A 19,801-nucleotide genomic window follows, 5' to 3' on the forward strand; every position below is an offset into this window, starting at 1 on the left:
TGCTTTTTCCTTTGTCTTTGCTCACTGTGAATTTTGTAGACAGAGAGGAAGGCTGGCCAGGGGCCCGTGGCAGGTTCAATGTGACCAAAGTCAGTTAAGGCTCACAGAAAGAGTGAAACCTTAACATTATCTAACTCCTTGGGGCCTCTCTCCTCACCTCCATTCCCCTCACCTCCATCACCACAAATACCCTGCCTTTATCAGAATCTCCTTCTAAAATTGTCCTCATGTCAGAAACTGTCACCATATTACTTCTCAGAATTCTTGTTTGAGGGAGGAACAGTTTTGCTTGAATTCTGCCTGGCATCTTTAAAAACACTCTGGACCCCATATATTTATGTATGTGTCTTTGGGTTGGTAAACATACCTTTCTTCATTCTGCTTTCCTTTGCTAGCTTTAAATGTACTCCTTTGGCTTCTGAGGGGTTTTCAGATTTCCAGAACAGAAGACAGAAGACAGCATTGTAGCCCTGGGTCTGTCACCAGCAGCCAGTCTTACCGAGTAGGGCTCCTCTCAGAATAACTTTTGCCGACGACCTGTGACATTAATATCCCTTCCGGTTCTAAGATTCTCAACCTAGAGAATTCTTTATTAGGAAGTAAATAGCACCACCATTCCTTCATCTTACAGAGGAGGAAACTGAGGTCCAGAAAGATTCATGGTAATGTGTGAGGCTACCATGAATGGGGCTGGGGTTAGAACAGAAGCTTGTGACTTGTGGTTCACTTCTCTTTCTACTACAGGCAGTGATTTAATTAGCTGGGGGCGAACCAAAGTTCCTGAGACCAGAATACAGGTCAGATGCAAAAAGAGACAAAGGAGAAGGAAAAAGAGATTTTTTTATTAAAAAAAAAAAAAGTAAAAAAGCATATAAAAGTTATTTTACCTCTGGTGAACAGACGTTACTGATTTGTCTAATTTACTTTCAATCCTCCTTTTGTTTTAAAGGAATAAAATGAGGTGAAAGCCCCCTTCCCTTCCTCCCTTCCTTTTGCCTGCCTGATTTTGTTATGTATCCCCTACGTGGTTTTTTTTTTAATGTTTATTTATTTATTTTGAGAGAGAGAGAGAGAGAGAGATCAAGAGCATGTACCAGCAAGGGAGGGGCAGAGAGAGAGGAAAAGAGAGAATCCCAAGCACAGTCAGTGCAGAGTCCAATATGGGGCTTGAACCCATGAACTGTGAGATTATGACCTGAGCTGAAATCAAGAGACAGATGCTCAACTGACTGAGCCACCCAGGTTCCCCTATGCTGTTGGTGGAGAAACAACATATGGAAAGGTTTTGTCTTTTAGTTTACATATACAATATTGTACACAATGTTTGCAAGTTGCTTTTTTTCATTCAGTATTACGTTTTCAAGATCTGTCGGTGTTGATCCATGGAAGCCTAGTTCGTTGGCTTTAACTGCCAAACAGCATTCTTAGATATACTACCATGTATTTTGTCAACTCAGTCGCTGATGGGAATTTGTACGGTTGTATGTCCTTGTCCAAAGACAAGGGAGTCTTTGGGGCAGTTTGCTTGCAGCGCACTGGGCAAGCACAGTGGGAAAGGGTATCACTCAATCTTTACCACCATACGTATCTGAAATGATGTAAAAATGTCAGGCCACTTCCTGGGCCCACTTAAATTACCCCTGAATTTGATACCACAGCAAGCGGTACAGAGAGAACTCAGATGACCAGTCCAGGCCAAGATTCTCAACAAGATAAGCAAAGGAAATCTATCCCTTCTTGGGAAAGAACACGTACAGGAATAAAGAAAGAACCACAGTAAAGCTGAGGTCATTAAGCCCACTCTGACCAGAATTAAGATAAACACAAAATATTTCTTGTCTGAATAGGAAGGTCAGAAAGTTCTATCCCCATTTCCGAGCCTTTGGGAATGGGTCAGGGAGTCTCTGCAGGATTTCCCAGGGTATTTGGGGCTGACCTGGGGTGGCAGAGAAGTGCCAGCTCCGCTTCCATAGCTATGTCCCCTATTTCCTTGAACTTGAAGAGACGGCCTCTGAAATTTTACAAGAAGCATCTAAGTGCCTGTTAGCTAGTGTTTGAGTTGGGTGGGAAGGAGAAATGAGAAGAAAGGAGCCTCCTTTTGGGAGCTTGGTATCATTTCTCAGGGGTCCTGGGATGGAAAGATTTTTCTTCTTATTCAGCACAGACAAGCTGAGTCTTCTGATTTCTCATCTGGCCACAGCAATAAGGTCTTTCGTCTGCGGTGGCATGGGAGCCTTTAACCCACACTAGGCCCTTGTTTTTATTATCTCTGGGTTAGAGTAAGGCTTGTCATGAGATCTCAAATCGGTGTAGTTTTCTGACTCAGTTTCTCAGGTGAATTTGCTAAAAATCTGCTCCAATTTATTATATAAGAGTACGAAAAAAGATATAGTAAGTGAAAGCACTTGAAAATTTCACATTGTTATTATAGTTAATAACACTATTACCACAGGGTATCATTATTATTCAAAGAGATTTTTAAAAAGCAACTAAACATTACCCTTCATGAACTTTAAAGCAATAAAACTTGTCTGCCTTTTGCTTCAATGTTGTCGACTGGAGCCTCTGGCTCTCCTCCAAGCTACAGCTCCCATGTCCTGACCCCAGAGCTATCGTGTCCATATTCTCTGTGAGCCGGGACACATGGACATACTCCAGCTTAGCATTTGTCCATGTGGCTTGTTCCCCGGAGCAGAGTTCCTTCAAGGACCTTAACAAGGGCCAGATTATCAGCTGTGGTTTTTTTTTTGCGGGGGACCACCCACAGTTTAAATACCATGGCCGAGCTGTGGGAAAAACAATTTATTCTTTTACCTGAGGTCTCTCCCATGTCTACAAGAAAATCGCCCCAAAGTAGATATCACGGTGTACTGGCAAATCACCATCGTCTTCTCACCCTTTGACTAGTCCTCTCCATCTGGTGACCAGCCCCATTCCTGACTTGAAGGCTTTATCTTTGACAGCTAAATATTCCCAATACATTCCCCTGTCCCCTCTGTGGATCTCAAAGGCAAACATTGAACAACACTGGGCTTGGGGTAGAAGGTGAGTTAGGAAATCTTCAGTTACAGAAATAGGTGGTATTGAGGCAGCTCCAAGCTGTTTTGCCCGGGAGCTGTAGTGAGTTCAGGATTTCTATTGTCTTACTTCTGTGCCACTGGGCAGGATACCAACTTCTCTTCAAAGTGGAAATAATAATACCTACCCTGGGAAAGTGCTCAGCATAGTGCCTGGCATGAAGTAAATGCTCAGGAACCATTAGTGGTGGTGATGACGATGATGATGATGATGATGATGATGACAGCGATGAGGAAGAGGAGGAGGAGGAGGAGGAGGAGGAGGAGGAAGAGGAAGTGACAAACCAACTCACTTATTTCTGCCTTCACAACTGCACTCATGCTGTTCTCTGATTTGGAATACCTCCCCTTTTCTCTTTGTCCCATCCAGACCCTTCCCTTTCTAAAGAGACCCTTAAGAAGAAGCCTTCTCAGATCATGCCAGGCACAGTCTCTCATTTGGTGGCATCATAGCTTATCTTAAGCCCCTAACCGTTCCTTTTGTCTTGCCTCCTCAGGGAGATTGTAAGCTCCTTCAGGGCAGGATCTATCGTTTTCTCTGCTTCTACCTAGCACAGGTCTGGTCCAATGTTAACTATGAGATGCTTAGTATTGAGTACAGTTACAGAGGCTTCCATTTCCTGGTCCCAGAGTGGTACCAAGCACAGCATAAAGGCAATTTCACAGCTGAAGGCTGTGTCTTCCTGGCTGCCAATACCCCCAGACTTTCTTTACCACCCCACACTACTAAAATGGACCTGTGTTGGGTTGACAGGGGTAAAGCCCACTTTCTCTAAATACTCCTCAAATGAGTAAGGGGTGCTAGCAGCTGGTTTGAGATTCAACACTTGCCACAGAAAATTCACTAAGCAATCATTCTTGCTCTGGATACTGGAATGCTAAGTATATCCCACATTCCCAAGAGGGATGCTGAGGTACAGCACAGGTTATGTTCCCAGAGGAACTAGAGACAGAATCTGTACTGGCCCAGAGGCTATGGACTGCCAAGGAAGTGGGTTTATGGCAAGTCAGAGTTGGTCAAAATCATCACGTGGCCACTGCTCATCTATAACCTGTTGATCTTCAGGCTATGGTTCCCGGTACTGCCCATACACGCTGCCTCTGTAAGTTTCTGGGATTCTGTGGCCTGGAAGCATCTCTGTAAATGGGGTGTGCACCAAAGCACAGCCCTACAACTGAGGGGAACTTGTGACAGAGTTCCGTCCCAAAGCGGTCTTTAGCTTTCTCTGGATGCCAACAGAGTCCCTCTCCTTCGTCCTCTTACCTCCATGGCCAGATCAAAGGTATTCCCACCTTTCAGCCCGTGAGCACCTTAAGGGCTCGTCCGTGTTTCCTCCCTTAGTGTTTAGCACTGTGGGTGGAGCACAACAGAAGCTCATCAGTAAATGTGGGCTGACTGATGCTCGTGAGAAAGTGTCACAGGAGGCCGTATCCTGGGGCCCCGAGTGCATCGGAGCAAGCGCCTTTGCCTGAGGTCTTCCTTCGGGCCTCCCCTGGGTTCCCTGCAGCTCCCTGGGTGCCAGGGCTGCCTCCACAAGGTACTGGTCTCTGCTTTCTGTTGGTGTTTCTTCATGCTCTCCAAAAGGCAGAGAATGGGTGGAAAGGCTCAGCCACAGGATATTGGACTGTTTACAGTTGGCCAGGCCAAGATTAGCGTGAGTACAACATATGCCAAGTTCATTGGAAGTTACATTTTCCCTTTGTTTACACATTAAAGGGGAGAAGACCAGAAGGGAAAAAAAAAAAAAAAAAAGCAGGTGACCTCCTGTTAACCTCACTCGTCTGCAAGAGGCTGCTGCCCTCACCTCTGAATGAACTTTCAGATTATCTCAGACAAGATTCACCTTGCGTTGAACTTGTACGCCTGCTCTGAAGCCCCCAGTCACGTAGCTGTGATTAAACATTACAGAGTGGCCATAAATTTACAGAAGTATTATTGTGGCTTGCTTTCCTCTTTCTTCTTTGGGAGAGGAAGAGAGCAATGAGTTTAGGGTGGGGGGAGCTCAAAAAGGGGAAACTCGTAGTCAAACAAACAGTTCCTTTTCACAGCTCTGAACAAAAAAGAAAACATTGCATAGGTGTCCCAGAAAGAAGGGCAAAGAGATTTGGCCATGGGAGAGAAATTAAGGCTCCAGAAGACCTCGAAAGCCCCAAACTCAACAGAGCGGCTGAGATGCTCCCGGGCCCATCTCCAGGCAATTTCGAAGTTTGCAGGCGAAGCACGAACCTGTTCTGCCCTCGTTCCTGGCTTGTCTTGGAAGGGTATCCTTGAAGTGATACTTCTGCCTGTGTGAGAGAGGTGCCCTCCCCTGGGGTGGCTCCACGGTGTGCGGCAGGCTGATAGGGCGGCAGGCAGGGGAAGGCTGCAGGAAAACAGTTCGTTTTGTTCTCTGAGCTGCTCTGAGAGATGAGGACACCCTAACATCTGGGATATTGAAATGGAGACTGGACAGAGACTAGCCCATATTCTAAGGAAACACCCTGTAGCTGTACCCAGGAGACTGACCAGATGACCTAAGAATATTTCTTTCTATGATTCACTGTTTTATGCCAAAAGTATGAGAAAAAAATGGATGTTCCGCTGAAGTAACGTTTGCTAAACCCTCTAGGATCCCAAAGCCAAGATACGCCTGCAAAAGCCCTGTGCTGACCCTTAAACAATGAGACCTCTATGACCAGAAAAGGCCACGGAGTGCTCTGTTTGATCCAAAAGATTTGTAAAAAGTGGTCAGGAAGCCCAGACTGAGGTGATAGGCCCTGGCCAGCAAAGTCACCTTTGGAAAGGACTCGTTCTGTCTCTGGTTACCCTATGGCAGTGACAGGGGTCCTAAAGAGGCTCATTGTTTCTACAGTTGGCAAGGCCTTGTCCATAAAAGCAGCCAAGTGCAGGCAGGGTCCATCAAACGAGGAAAGCAGCTGATGGCTTAGCTCCGCTTCTGCTCTCGGCAAGATCTCTCGCTGCTTGTAAGAATCAGCCAGGAATCAGAAAACGGCCTTTGGGACTACTCAGGCATTGCCTCTGACACACAGAACTGAGCCGGGAAGTGAAAAGGCCAGGGAGCCAGGACAGTATTGGGGATATTTAAGTCTGACAAGGGAGTTCTGAAGTCAGCCTCTGGTCCCAGTTTTGAACCTGTGTTCAAAACTCTGATCAGGACTTAGAGAAGAGAGAGAATGGGCTCCTGCCTCCCAGAGCACATTCTGTGTTTGGTAGTGAGTCCAGGAGGCTGAACATATGGGGCTGGGATGTGACATTCAGGGGGAAAGCTGAGAGCAAACAGGGGCCGTACTGAAGCTGACAGTCCGAAGGCAGGCAAATAACCACCTAACACATAGGTAGCAGCCACGAGCAGTGAGACAGACTCAACAGGGCGGCTAGGAACCAGGAAGGCATACACAAGAGGAAGAAAGGCAAATCTGTGCCAAAAGCTAGAAAATATGAGATTAGACTGTGGGGTGGAAATTTAGGGCAGAGGTGGTGGGGAGGAGCATAATAAGTTACATCTGTTGAGAGCTGAAAGTCAGCCAGACACAATATTAAATGCTTTATTGGCATCGTCTCATTTAATGTTCTAAAAGGAACATACTATTGTGCCCACTTTACAGGTAAGGAAACTGAGGCACACAGCAGCCAAGCCAACTGTTCAGAAGCACACTTCTAACAAGCAGGAAGTCAGAATTTGAATCTAGGCCTACCTGATTCAGTGATCTTCAAATATGAGAGTAGAATATTAGAACCACAGAATTAAGGAAATCTATAAAAGCTCATGTGGGTCAGGATGAATGGAACATCCTCCTCCTTTTCCTACCATCCTTCAAGGTCTTGCATTAGCCCTCATCCTCTCTAGGAGACCCTGAATACCACTATGGGCTTCTGAGATTTACCCTTTCTCCGAATTCCATTTGTACTCACTGTTTATGGTGCACAGGAAGCACTGTAGCACATGTTTTTCTATTCTTGCAACTGTTTGTCCCTCACAACTGAATAGCTGACTATGTCAGTAAGCCAGATGTTGACATAGAGAGCAACCTAAGTGTTTTATGTTTATATATCCCCGAATGGAAAGTTCAATTCTTTGAGGTATGAAATTCACAATGCTTAATCCATTGAGAGGCACACACAGTAGGATTGCAACACCCTTGTGACTAAGCCCCCAGAAGCCGACACAAGCTCTCAGTGTACAAAACGAGGAAACATTTTCTAAAGAAGAGAGCTGAGGAATGTGCTGGAGTAAAGGGTGTAAGGAATATCTGTGTGAGAGTAGAATGACCTCTACTTCTTTTGTGTATACTGTTTTTTCAAAATGATGCAGCATTATTGTGTAATTTCTTCATAAAAACTATATATGTTTTTGGAAAAAAAAATCAGGAAAAACTTCCTTAACTCAAAAAAGCATAATGGGCAAACTATCATCTATAATCTCATCTCCTAGAGATAATAATTGTCAATGATTTGGTATCTAGCCTTCGAGACTTTTTTCTTTTCACCAAAAATACAGCATATTGGACATCTTTGCAAAAACTGGTTCTTCTCCACTAATACAGCCCAGACATCTTTTACATGTAAACACCTATAGATAAACCCAATCATTTTAAAAGACTCAACAGTGTCTACTTTTAGTGGCTATATGCCATCATACTAAGATGAACGAATCCCTTACGGGTAGATATTTTGGCTCCTGTCACTCCCAATACTTTCCAATATTACCAGATGCCTTGACGAAATGCTCTTTGGGCATTTCTTCACTTGTTTCCTTGGGAAACAATGCAATATAGTACAGTGGCTCAAAGTGTTGACTCTGGATCTAGACAGATGAAGTTACATTCCTAGCTCTTCCACTTACTAACTTTGTGACCTAGGGCAAGTTTTCTAACTTCTCTACTATTTTGTTTCATTATCTATATAATGGGGATAATAATAGTACATAGGGTTGCTGTGTGGATTGAATGAGTTAATTCATTCAAAGCCCATAGAACAGTGCCTTTCACACAGTAAATGCACGACAAATGTTAGCCATGATGATGCTGATGATGGCTGAAGGGAAATTCCTGGAGGCAGAATTCCAGGTCACAGCTTTCACCATTCATTGGTAAACTGCTCTCCAGAAATGAATATCAATTTATTCTCCCATTAGCAGGTATCGGACTGTTTTTGAATGGAAATACCTGAACAGAGCAGAGATGAACATTTTCCAGAAATACTAGTGGGGCTATCTCACTGAGCAAAAATCTTTACGTTTATGATCTCGATGATCCCTTTCCACCATAAAATGCCATGTTTCTTGCTCTCTTCTTAAATCATATAAATGTAATAAAAATCAGGGGAACATGTTGAAAATACCTGGAACCCTTTGGAAGGAGAGTGATAACTTGTATTTAGATGGCGCTTTACAATTTACAAAATGTTTTCAAATATATTCTCATTTTGTGGTACAAATACCACCTAACTTACTGGCTATGAAATCTTGTATTTTCCAACTGGAACAATTGACTAATGATTAGGTTACAAAATAACCAAAGGGATACCAGTTCCCACCTTAACCCCTTTCTAGATCCTAAGACCCTGCACCTCAGAACGAAATAAGCCCAGGGAGCCTGCAGCCTTCACTTCACCACCCCCAGATGGAAAGTTCATACTTTCTCTTCTCTTCTCTTCCATTGTCACTATCCAAGCATTCATTCACAAGCTTCTTCTCTCTGGATTTTAACCTTGCAACCACAGCTATTTCTCTTTACTCTCTGGTAACTTTTGTGTCAAATGAACCATAGGCAAGGAGTTAAAGATACAATCTTGTTACCTGAAGTATCTTGAACTATTTTAGTTGACCCCTTGTTTCTCACTTCAATGGTGAGCACCAACTAGAAATTTACAAGTACAAGTTCCTTGGCTGTTTCTCTCCTGCTGTTCCCCAATCCCCTAAAAAACCTTCTTTCTTAAAGAAATCAAAGCTGGGCCTGGTGTGTTCAGAACTTTCCCCAAATTCTCCATTTTAGCACCCTCCCCTCCTAATAGAAAGTGTGACTATTGCACTCTACTGGAAGTTAAATGTGTTTCAGCCAAAGACCCTATGCAGACACATGTTCACGGCAGAAAAGAACTAGTGGCTTGTTTAAAAAACTAGGCTCTAGTTCCATTTCTGATCATTGCAGCATTTGCTGAAGTAAGGGCTACGTCTCCATTAGAGAGTGTCTCTATAACCTTTGCCTTGAATGTTAAAATCAAGAAGGATGCACTGAAAATACAATTGTGGGCATTAGAATAATGCTCTTACCTAATTACCAATGCCTGTAATCAAGGCAGTCCCTCTTCCTTAAAATACATGGAGTTTAATTTTGGTCTTCAGTGATGACATTTTTATATTGTTGCTCTTTGTATTCAGTTACGATACAACTAACGAGGCTGCTGTGCACAGATTACGCAGGCATAAATTGAAAAAAAAACCTACTGTAAATTGTAAGGCTTTCTTTTGATGAGTATCTGTAGCTGCCATCTCTAGGGTGTGCTGTTGTTTTAGGTCCTAAATCTTTGCTTGCTATCTGTCTCTTCCTTAATTCTCTCTACTTTGTCTCCAGATTTTATTTTTTAGGCATCTAATTAAACACCCTTTATTGAGTATTTTCTCTGCATTTGCCATCATGTGAAACACTATCAGGACTACAAAGAAAGGAACAGATACTACCTCTACCTTCAAGGAGTCTACAATTTAGTTGGGGATCCAGGCTAATGTATTTAAGTCAATAGATCTGCTGTCATTTTTACTGATGACATGTTATCTTTCCATCAATGCTAAATAAAATGAGCATATCGATATGCAGTAAGGTATGGATTGCTACAGGAGGTTTACAAGAGTGAGCACTGGATAATATTTTGTTCACACTGTAGACCCATTTCCTAGAATAGTGCCTGACACGGACACAACACCCAATAAATATTTATAGAATGAATTCTCTCCTCTCCTGACCTGCCATCTATTTTAAAGCTAAGGGACTAGGTGTTTTCCAGGACGTGTACCTTCCCCAAAGGGCCCCTGAGTCGTTACAATTTCCATAAAGTTGTGCAGTTTTCTGGCAGCCATCCCAGAGGGGGTCATGCCTCATCTAACAAATCGGTGTGTGCTCCTTCCCTGGGGACAGTGCCCATGGGAGCTTGGTTTGTACTTCTAATGAGACTGGGGGGTTTTGGTGGTTGGTGGGGAGCAGCAAGGTGCTGCTACAGGTCTGCAGCAGTGAGGCCTGTTTCCTCAACATAACGTGCACACATCCCCTGTGGCTGGGAAAGGGCATTTGGCCTTGAAATATTACGCGCGGGATCCAAGAGAGCAACACTTATTTACAAATGCGTCTCCTCAAAGCATCCACTTAGCACTGATTTGAGGGTGCCGATTAGGACAGAGAACCATAAGCTGAGCCAAATGGTAGAAGGCAACCCCTGCCACCTCTCACCCTCTCAGGGCGGCAAAGCTTTCTCCTGCTAGGGCCATGCAGGAAAGGGTTAGCAGTTTTATGCTCCTCTCTCCACCTGCAATGCCTTTAGTCCTCCCAATACCTGGGCACCTGCAACCTCTAAGACTCATGCCTCAGTGGACCAGTTTACTTGCCCCACTGGCAGAGATTCAGTTACAGATGCACTGACAGGTGATGCTGGAAAAAGTCATACTTCTGGACTCAATTTCCCCATCTATAAAATGGAAGTTTGGGGGCTAATTAATTTCTCAGGGCTCTTTTCTAGCTCAAAATTTAATTTTTAAATGGGCCTTGTTCTCCCGTGAGAAGCTGGGGTGGACAAAGGAGACCTCCTCTTCTGTTGGAGCTGTACTATCAAGGAAAGGCCAGCTTTCAGAGAAGTCTGGTGCAAGGTTAGGACTGAGGCTGGCACAGTTATTTTCCCACATGCATTCTCACCTGCTCATTAATGAAAGCCTACAATGAATGCCTACCACGTGCCCCAAAGAGTGCAAAGCCATAACAGAAACAAAAGCTTTGTCCCTGCTTAAGATGGAACATTACACCACACCCACCACAGGCTAGGTTTATTGGAGACTTTAATGAGGCACCATGAATGGTGAGGTTACTAGAAGGCGATGGGCAGACTTATGAATGATTTTTAATCACACAACTCCCTACTGCTCACTGTGAATTTAGTATGTGGTCAGCATTGTCTGGGCTTATTATGAAGCCGGCGTGATTTTGGATAAAAGTATGTTTTGTTTTGTTAACCCCAGAGGCTGTGTAAGGGATTCAGGACGTTATATATCGGTCTGGTTTACTTGTTCCTTTGATTTGGCTTTCTCTGCCACCCTGTGTCACCTTAAGCTGTTTAAAGTTTTATCCGAGTGATTCTCAGTGGTGGACTTTTCCCAAACCACAGAGCCTTCACTGCCCTAATGAGCCTCTACACTGATAGGAGTGTGTGGAATCCCTTAGGTGTGTTGAGGTGGAAAAAAAAAAAAAAAAAAAAAGAGGCTCCACTGCTTTGGAATATGGAATATGCTGAGGGCACTTCTCCCTTTGGCTCAAGAATGCTGTGTCAAAAGGAGTGCTGTCCCAAAGGTGGCTGTCTGGCTTAGGATGGTGCCTCTCTTTGTAGAAGGGTGACATCTTTGTCCTCAGGGGACCTGAAGCATATCTAGAGGTGGGGAGCAAAAACAGTGCTTCCAAGGGTGTAATAGTGGCTTTCAGCCACCAACACAGCTTTTTGTATCTGCCTGGTTCAGCTCTCAGTCCTCTAGACAGTCCCAGTTTCTTGGGGCAGGGCAAGCTGTTTTATGGCTTGCTGTAGAGATTTGCTTTAATTACTAACATATCATAGAGATAAACCCAAGTTTCCAACACACACAGGAATAGAACAGCCCTAGAAAATAATAGCCCTATAAAAGAAGACTTGGAGTGGCTGAAACTGAGACGGGATAAAAAAGCAGAGTAATAAAAAAAAATTAAATGTCAAGTATCAAGCATATTAGTGGAAATGAAAATCCCCGTGAGGATAATAAAGCATCTTCAACTTAATAATAATAAAAACACATTTGACTTAGATAATAATGGGGGAGATGAACCAAGAATTTGCATCTTGTCTCCTTCCAGGTTTTTCCTCACAAATTCTGTCTTACTTAAGAGAGGCAAAGTTCAAGCCCATTGGACAATCAGCCTTTCAGGGAGGTATTGGGGGTCAGAACTCCCATATTCTCCATCTCCACAATAAAATGAACAACAAAAAAAAGCACGAGTGCTAACTGCAGTGCATAATGCTTGGGCTAAATATAACACAGCTCATAGTGGAGCAGGATGTGAGGCACTGGAAGGGGAGCCCTAGGTGGTGGAGGAGATTGTGTTTCAAAAGATGGCTGCAACAGTATCTCCCATCCTTTGTGCTCATTTGTGAAGAACCTTTCTACTGTCCCATCAAGAGGTGGGGTCTCTTCCCCCTCCCTTCAAATCTTCGTTAGCTCCAGGACTAGTTTTCATCAAAACAGTATGACAAGTGGTGGTGTGCACTTTCCGAGGCTGGGCCTTAAGAGATCACAGCTTCTGCTTCACCACTGGGAATACTCATTCCTGGAATCCAGCTGCCATGTAAAGAAGCCAAATGGAGAAGCAGACAGGTCCAAGCCTCTTAGCCAACCCTGCCAAGGTACCACATGTGTAAGTGAAGCCATGCTGGTACTCTGCCCCCACCCCCCACCCCCCACCCCCCCACCCCAGCCGCCGTCCAATCTCAACCTCATGAAAGATGCCAGCTGAGAGCATGTAAAGCAGAAGAACTGCCCAGCTGAGCCCTGGTCAAATTCCTGACCTACAGAATTGTGAACAAATAAAATGGGTCTTGATGAAAGGCACTGAACTTGGGGGTAGCTTGTTAATATAGCAAAAGATCATCAAAACAGGTGGAAATCTCCATTCTGGGAACAGGTTAGACAGTCACTTGTTTTGAGAACTCAGGCAAAGACAGTTTGAGGCCTTAAACCCACCTTTCTGGTTTTAACAATCCACTGAACACGGGGAAGAGGAGGAATGAATTCTCTTAGAGTCTCTATAGTGAGTCTTGTTAGCACTTCTGGATGGGACTTGGCAATAGGAAGCCTTCAAGAGGAAACTGGTGTTTCTCTGTAGGCTGGTAACAAGACAGTCTTCATTTGCGCTCAAGAAGGGGCTTCAGTGATGCTCTTTTGCCCACTACCTCCCTAGAGTCCCTTACTTCTGTGGACAACGAAAGTCATTTCTGTTCAAATCATCATTTGGTATTGCTAAGATTTATCACTGGTGTCTGGGGCACAGGATGTGCTGAAAAGTATCCTCCCTGCTGACTGTTACCACACACTGCTGTGGTCACTCAAGCCCCTTTTCAGCGTCTGATTCTGGCTATGGTTCCCTAGCCATTCAACCCCACTTCCATGGAATCATGTCTTCTATTTCCTTCCTGCTAGTCATACTTTCCCCTCTTTGGTGATCTGCAGTTAGAACGCATCAGGTTTGTGGAGAGGTGGCCACTTGCAGGCTTCTTCCTTTAAGACCATACCAATGCCATTGATGGGATGCCATAAAGGTAGGTAGTTTGATTTAACAAACAGAAGTACAGGCTGAGGGCTCAGGAGAAGCTCCCTCAAAAGGTTTAGTTGATGCTATGCTTTTGTATGGGAAACTTTTGCTTTGGGGTTGTGAACTCTTTAAAGCAAACAGTTGAGGTCATTGTTAATGGGAGACAGGGTGACTCGCATAGCTTCTGTCAAGACTGCTTTTAGGGAGGAAATGCAGCAAACAGGGTTGGGCCTTTTCACGATGATCCATCTTTCAAAAGCACTAGTGAATGCCCCATCTCATTAATCATAAAACTCTGGCTTACACTGCCCATGGGGAGCAAGAGCTACTCATAAGGCCATCATATGGCTCTTCTTGCTGAATAGTAAGAGAGGGCCAAGTAATCTCATCTTCTTCCTACTTGCTACTAAAGAACACCTCTCTGAGCAGGCTAGCCACAGAAAAAAGGGATGGACATTTAAATTAATAAGTCTTATTGTTTTACGTGTGTCCTCGGAGGTAAGATGTTAGGGAGAAAAAAATCTGACTTCATTCCAGGACTGCCCTGGGCTAGGCACAAGTTCCAACATGTCTCTTTGATTTACCACCCTACTGTCACCTGGTAACCAAGAAGGAAGGCCAAAGCAGAAGCATCTGCCTCACATGACCTCTCCAACATGTCTCACTCTCCTACCTAACACAATGCTTATTACCTAAACTTAACTTCCAGGAAAGAAACCATTATCCTACACACACACACACACACCAAGGAAATCAAAGCAGCCTAAAAGCTTTGCAGGAAGGAACAGCTCATGAACTTATCAGACAGCTGAGGTTGCAAAACCAACTAGCCTAAAACTCAAAGACAGACAAATATTTTCAAGCACACATGAGACATGAGTGCTTGCTTACCTGGGGCAGATGCTGGGTACCAGGCAAGCGGTCAGTTAAAATGTTAACAAATTGCTAAAGGCTGAGTGTGGACCAGCATGAGAATATTGAACTTTTGGGAGCAATACACAAAAGAAGAATTTGTACCCATTAGGAGACTCTTTCTCACAGACTTCACTGTTCAAGAGAGACTGGGAGAAGAACAAGAGATGAGAAAAGGCTTCCTTCATGGTGGAGGACTGAGGAGATGTATAGTTGCTACTTTAGAAAACGAACAAAGCCCTGCCCCAGATGTTTTTACCCTTTCTCCATTACACACACAAAAAAAGCGCAGCACTCAGGGCACAGGGGAAAATCTAGTGAAGCTGGGGAAAGGGTACAGAAAAAAAAAAAAAAAAACAACCCAACAGTGTATCTATGAGGGAGAAACAGAAAAATGATTGGGTCCATATCATTAAAGATCCCTTACTGCTGAGGGAGGGACAGGATCACTGAGAGTAGAAAATGTGAATATCTCCACTTCTCATCACCAAGCTAGCAAACAACAAATAACCAGTGTCAACAGTAAACTTCTGGAGGAGGGACACTCTGACATGAAGCACCAAATGAATACCTAAAACAAGGAAGATTATTACTCTTATGCTCTTCAATATTGTAGTGAAGATTTCAGGCAGTGCAATAAGGCCAGAAAAAAAAAAAATGCTCACAGATTGGAAAGAGAGAAACAGCACTATTCACATATGGTAAAATTGCCTATATAGAAGGTCTACCTCAAATGTCCAAAAAAGCCACTAGTACTAATAAGTGATTTTAGAAAGATTATAGGATACAGGGCCAGTATATGAAAAACAACCTATGCTAATGCTATATACTAGCAATAAACAATTGGAAATTGAAGTAGATAAAAAAAAAAATGCACCACCTACAGCACCACCAAAACTCGTGAAATACATAGGTGCCAGATTTGTATGATGAAAACTACAAAATGATGAAAGAAATAAAAAACAACCTGAACAAATGGAAAGATATACTATGTTCATGGATTGGAGAACTCTAAGTTGATAAGATGTCAAAGTTTCCCAAACTGATTTATAGATTAAACACAATCCCAATTAAAGCACTAGCAGAATATTTTCAGTATAAATTGAAGATCTGATTCTAAAGTTTATATGGAAAATCAAGGAAACCAGAAAAACTAAAAAATTTTAAAAGAGGAGCAAAGTTGAAGAATTCACACTACTTATTTTCAAAACTTATGTCAAAAGCTACAATAATCATGACAAAGTAGTGTTAGTGAAATTACAGTCATATAGATCAATGAATCAGAAAGAGAGTCCAGAAATAGACATAACACACATGTATGATCATGGTTTTTTGACGAAGGTGAGAGAGAAATTCAATAGAGAAAAGACAGCTTTCTCAACAAATGGGTGCTAGGATAACTGGATAGCCATTATATTAGTGTCTTGTGACTACCGTAACAAAGTAACATAAACTGGCTGGCTTAAAACAATGGAAATATATTCTCTCTCGGTTCTATAGACCAGAAGATAAAAATAAAGGTGATTGCAGGGCTGGATTCCCTCTGAAGGCTCTAGGGGAGAAACTATTCCTTGCCTCTTCAAGCTTCTCATGGCACCAGGTATTCACTGGCTTGTGGGCACATCACTCCAGTCTCTGCTGCTGTGGTCACATTGTCTCTTCTTCAGTGTGTTTAAAAAATCCCTCCACCTCTTTCTTATAAGGAAACATGGGATTGCATTTAGGGCCCACCTGAATAATACAGTACATGCTTCATCTCAAGATTCTTAATCACATTTTTTGCCTCATAAAGTAATATGTATAGGTTCTGCAGATTAGGGCATGGACATATCTTTGTGGGGGGGCACCCCTCGGCCCACTACAGCCACATACAAAAAAAAAAAAAAAAAAAAGAATTCCAAACTACACATTACACCATATATAAAAATTAACTCAAAGTAGATCATATACCTAAATGTGAAACCTGAAACTATAAAATTTCTAGAGGAAAGCATGGAAGAAAATTTTTGTGATCTTGGCTTAGGCAAAGATTTTTTAGCTATATCACAAAGTGCACAATCCATAAAATTAAAAAAATTGATAAAATTAGACCTCATTGAAATTAAGAACTTCTGCTCTTTAAAAGAGAATGAAAAACCGTCACTGACTGTGAGGAAGTATTTTCAAACCATGTATATGATAACGAACTTGAACCCAGAATATAAAAAGAGCTTTTATAACTCAGGAATATGAAAAAGAACCGCACTTTACAAATGGCAAAGAGATTTAGACAGACACTTCACCTAAGAAGATACATAGACGATAAACAGGCACATAAAAAGAAGCTCAGGATCATCAGTCATTTGGGAAATACAAATCAAAGCCAGGGATCTTATGATCACTACACACCTATCAGAATTGCTCAAATTTAAATTTTTTTAATGTTTATTCATTTCTGAGACAGAGAGAGACAGAGCATGAGTGGGGAGGGGCAGAGAGAGAGGGAGACACAGAATCCGAAGTAGGCTCCAGGCTCTGAGCGGTCAAAGAATTGCTCAAATTTAAAAACAGAATTGCACATCCATTTCGGAAAACAGTTTGGCTGTTTCTCATTAAGGCTTAACATAGAACTCAGCAACTCCACTCTTAGGTATTTACAAACACTAAATGAAAACTCATGTTCACAGCAAAACCTATACACATAAATGCTTACAATGGCTTTATTCATAATTGCAAAAAACTGTAAACAACCCAGATGTCTTTTAACTGCTAAGTAAACAAAGAGTGCATCATCCATACAGGGGAATACTACACAGTAATCAAAAGCAAAATCATGCTTACAACATGGATGAATCTCAAATGCAAAGTGGAAGAAGCCAAACTGAAAAAGCTCCATATTGTATGATTCCATTTATATAAATAACATTCTGGAAACGGTGCACTATGGGAACAGTGACTTTCAGAGGCTGGGGGTGAAGAAAGGTTTGACTACAAAGGGATGAAGGAATTCCTCAGCATGCTGGAACTGTTCTATATCTTGGTTATGATGATGGCTATATGACTGCATGTACTTGTTAGAACTGTACAATAGAAAGAGTAAATTTTGATGTATGTAAATACTTAAATTATATCTCAATAATAAACCACTAGCAACAACAAACCAACATCAACAACAAAAGTTCCAAGTAGCAGGGTATGTGAAAGCCAATCTCTGTACTTGTTCCAGTACTGCATATTATTTGTCTTTAAAAAATTTTGTTAATTTGATAGAAATATTATTTTCGTTTTCTCGGCTATGAAGGAATCCATATATTTATTGTCTTTTTGTGTTTATTTTGTGAATTTCCTGTTCACATCTGTCATTCACTTTTCTATGGGCTTTTTCCTATTGATTATTGATTAGTGTGAGGTTATATATATTCCAGATATTAATCTTCTGTCAGTTATAGATATTGAACATATTTTCTTCTAGTCTCTCACTTCTATTTCAACTGTGCTTAATAAATTACCTGTGTTTAATAAATTCTCATCAAATATCAGTAAGTGTTCAATTTATTCTTATATGTTTTCTTAGCAGACAATTATTTGTAATCAGTAACAACTTTTCTTCTTTTCCTTACTTCTTATTTCTGCTTGTCTTATTCATTAACCAGAATATATAGGATCATAATACTGATGACAGTGGTATTCTTATTTAATTTTCTTACTTTAGTGATTTTTTTCTATTTTCATCTGCTGATAATGTAAGATAGCCTGGTGTTTCTCAGATGAGTCCTGTTTGGTCAAAAGAGATTGTTTTTTTAATATGCTGTTGAATTCATTCAACTAGTATTTTGTTTGAGATTTAAAACTCTATGTCCTAATTCAAAATGATGTATAGTTTGCTTTTTTGTGTTTTCGGAAATGCAACTTTCAGAATTAGGCTAATTTTATAAAGTGAACTAGGAAAATGTTCTCTATCTTTCCTTAAGTTCTGATAGAATGTGAATAGGAGTACAGAAACAAATTAAATAGAATTATTCACTAAATATGTGGGGGAAAAAAACACTCCCCAGAGCACTGTTCAGCCCTCAATCCTCTTTTATTTTAGTTTCTCTCTTTTAGTAAAAATCTTTATTCCTAATGATATTAGTATATACAGTTGCTTACCTATAATATACATAAGATTGATTCAAAGTGTAGCATCAATATTACCAACCTATAATAAACCTGCAAGTAAAATTTAAAATTTTTTTGCAATTATTTTGTGGAAAGAAAACATAACTGTTTTCAAAAATAACTTGATATTATTATTTGTTCTTCACGGTGATGTCATCAATTTAATATATAATTAGGTTAATTTATTTGTTTTCATGAGATTACTGGTTCTGCTTTACTGTTTCCCTTTTTGATTTAATTACAAATTGTCGATTTTGAAATAATCACAAACTTACAGAACAGTTGCAAGTGCGGTACAAAGAACTTAAACATTTTTTTCTTAAGCCCTTTGAGAGTATATTGCCAGTCCGATGCCCTCGTATGAGCACAGTACAACCACAAGAGTCAGTCAGCAAGCAGCAGAGCCAGGATTTGAATATAGGCAACTGATTTAATAGACTAGTACTGACTGGACTAAAAGAATGAAGTCTACTAATCAGAAGGGTGAAGGTACTGCAGGACAGCAACCTTGTATTCTTCCAATCTGGCAAGAGAGAACATGCTTGCGTGATTCCAGATATAAGGTAGAAAGCAGTACCTGCCATAAAGGACAGCAATGGTTATGGCTTCTTCGAGAGGGGAGAGATGACTTCCATCTCACAGCAACATGGAGAATAATTCAGCAGACAATGAGACTGGCAGCAGGGAGACCAATTACAAAACGCTGTAGTAATCAAGGTAAGATAAACAGGTGGCCTGAGCTAAGGTGTCTCTCAGCAGAGGCCAGTTTTGTGGATTAAAGGTTTACACTGTGTGCTTGCCATGGACTCCCACTATTATGCCTTATTTTCCCATTCGAGACCCGCCCTGGATAATAACAATATTTGCAGGTCAGAAGAAGTTGAGGATTAAAAACCATTATGCATTTCTGGCACTTGAACCTTGCTATCCTTCCCTCTTCTTTCCCTTTTACTCAAATTAAGGTAAGGAAAGAACACACAGCAAACACAGAGGAGGGTCAAGCAGTAGGATTTCCTAAGTTGACACAGCATGGACACTCAAGTTGGACTTAGACTCAGTGGTACAGAATGAGGGCACTGACCACCTCTGCTACATATGGTCCCTTAGCTACAAAAAGGAGCTGGTGCATTCAGAGTACTCAC

At 41.8% G+C, this 19,801-nt stretch overlaps 1 protein-coding gene across 9 annotated transcripts in view; it reads right to left on the minus strand.

Moving 5' to 3' along the window:
• The window catches only part of EXOC6B (exocyst complex component 6B), a 612,462-nt gene that overhangs the window by 21,092 nt on the left and 571,569 nt on the right, over nt 1-19,801 (minus strand). The window contains exon 22 of one of the 9 annotated variants that reach the window (XM_042932661.1): nt 4,948-5,440. The exons of the other annotated variants lie outside the window; for them this stretch is intronic. Within the exon in view, the coding sequence (XP_042788595.1) occupies nt 5,234-5,440 (207 nt within the window). The 3' untranslated portion in view covers nt 4,948-5,233. Of the gene's footprint in view, nt 1-4,947; nt 5,441-19,801 lie in introns of those variants that run through there. 9 annotated transcript variants of the gene reach the window in all.

Source organism: Panthera leo, chromosome A3, assembly GCF_018350215.1.
Source record: "Panthera leo isolate Ple1 chromosome A3, P.leo_Ple1_pat1.1, whole genome shotgun sequence".
In the NCBI taxonomy this organism is placed as follows: Eukaryota; Metazoa; Chordata; class Mammalia; order Carnivora; family Felidae; genus Panthera; species Panthera leo.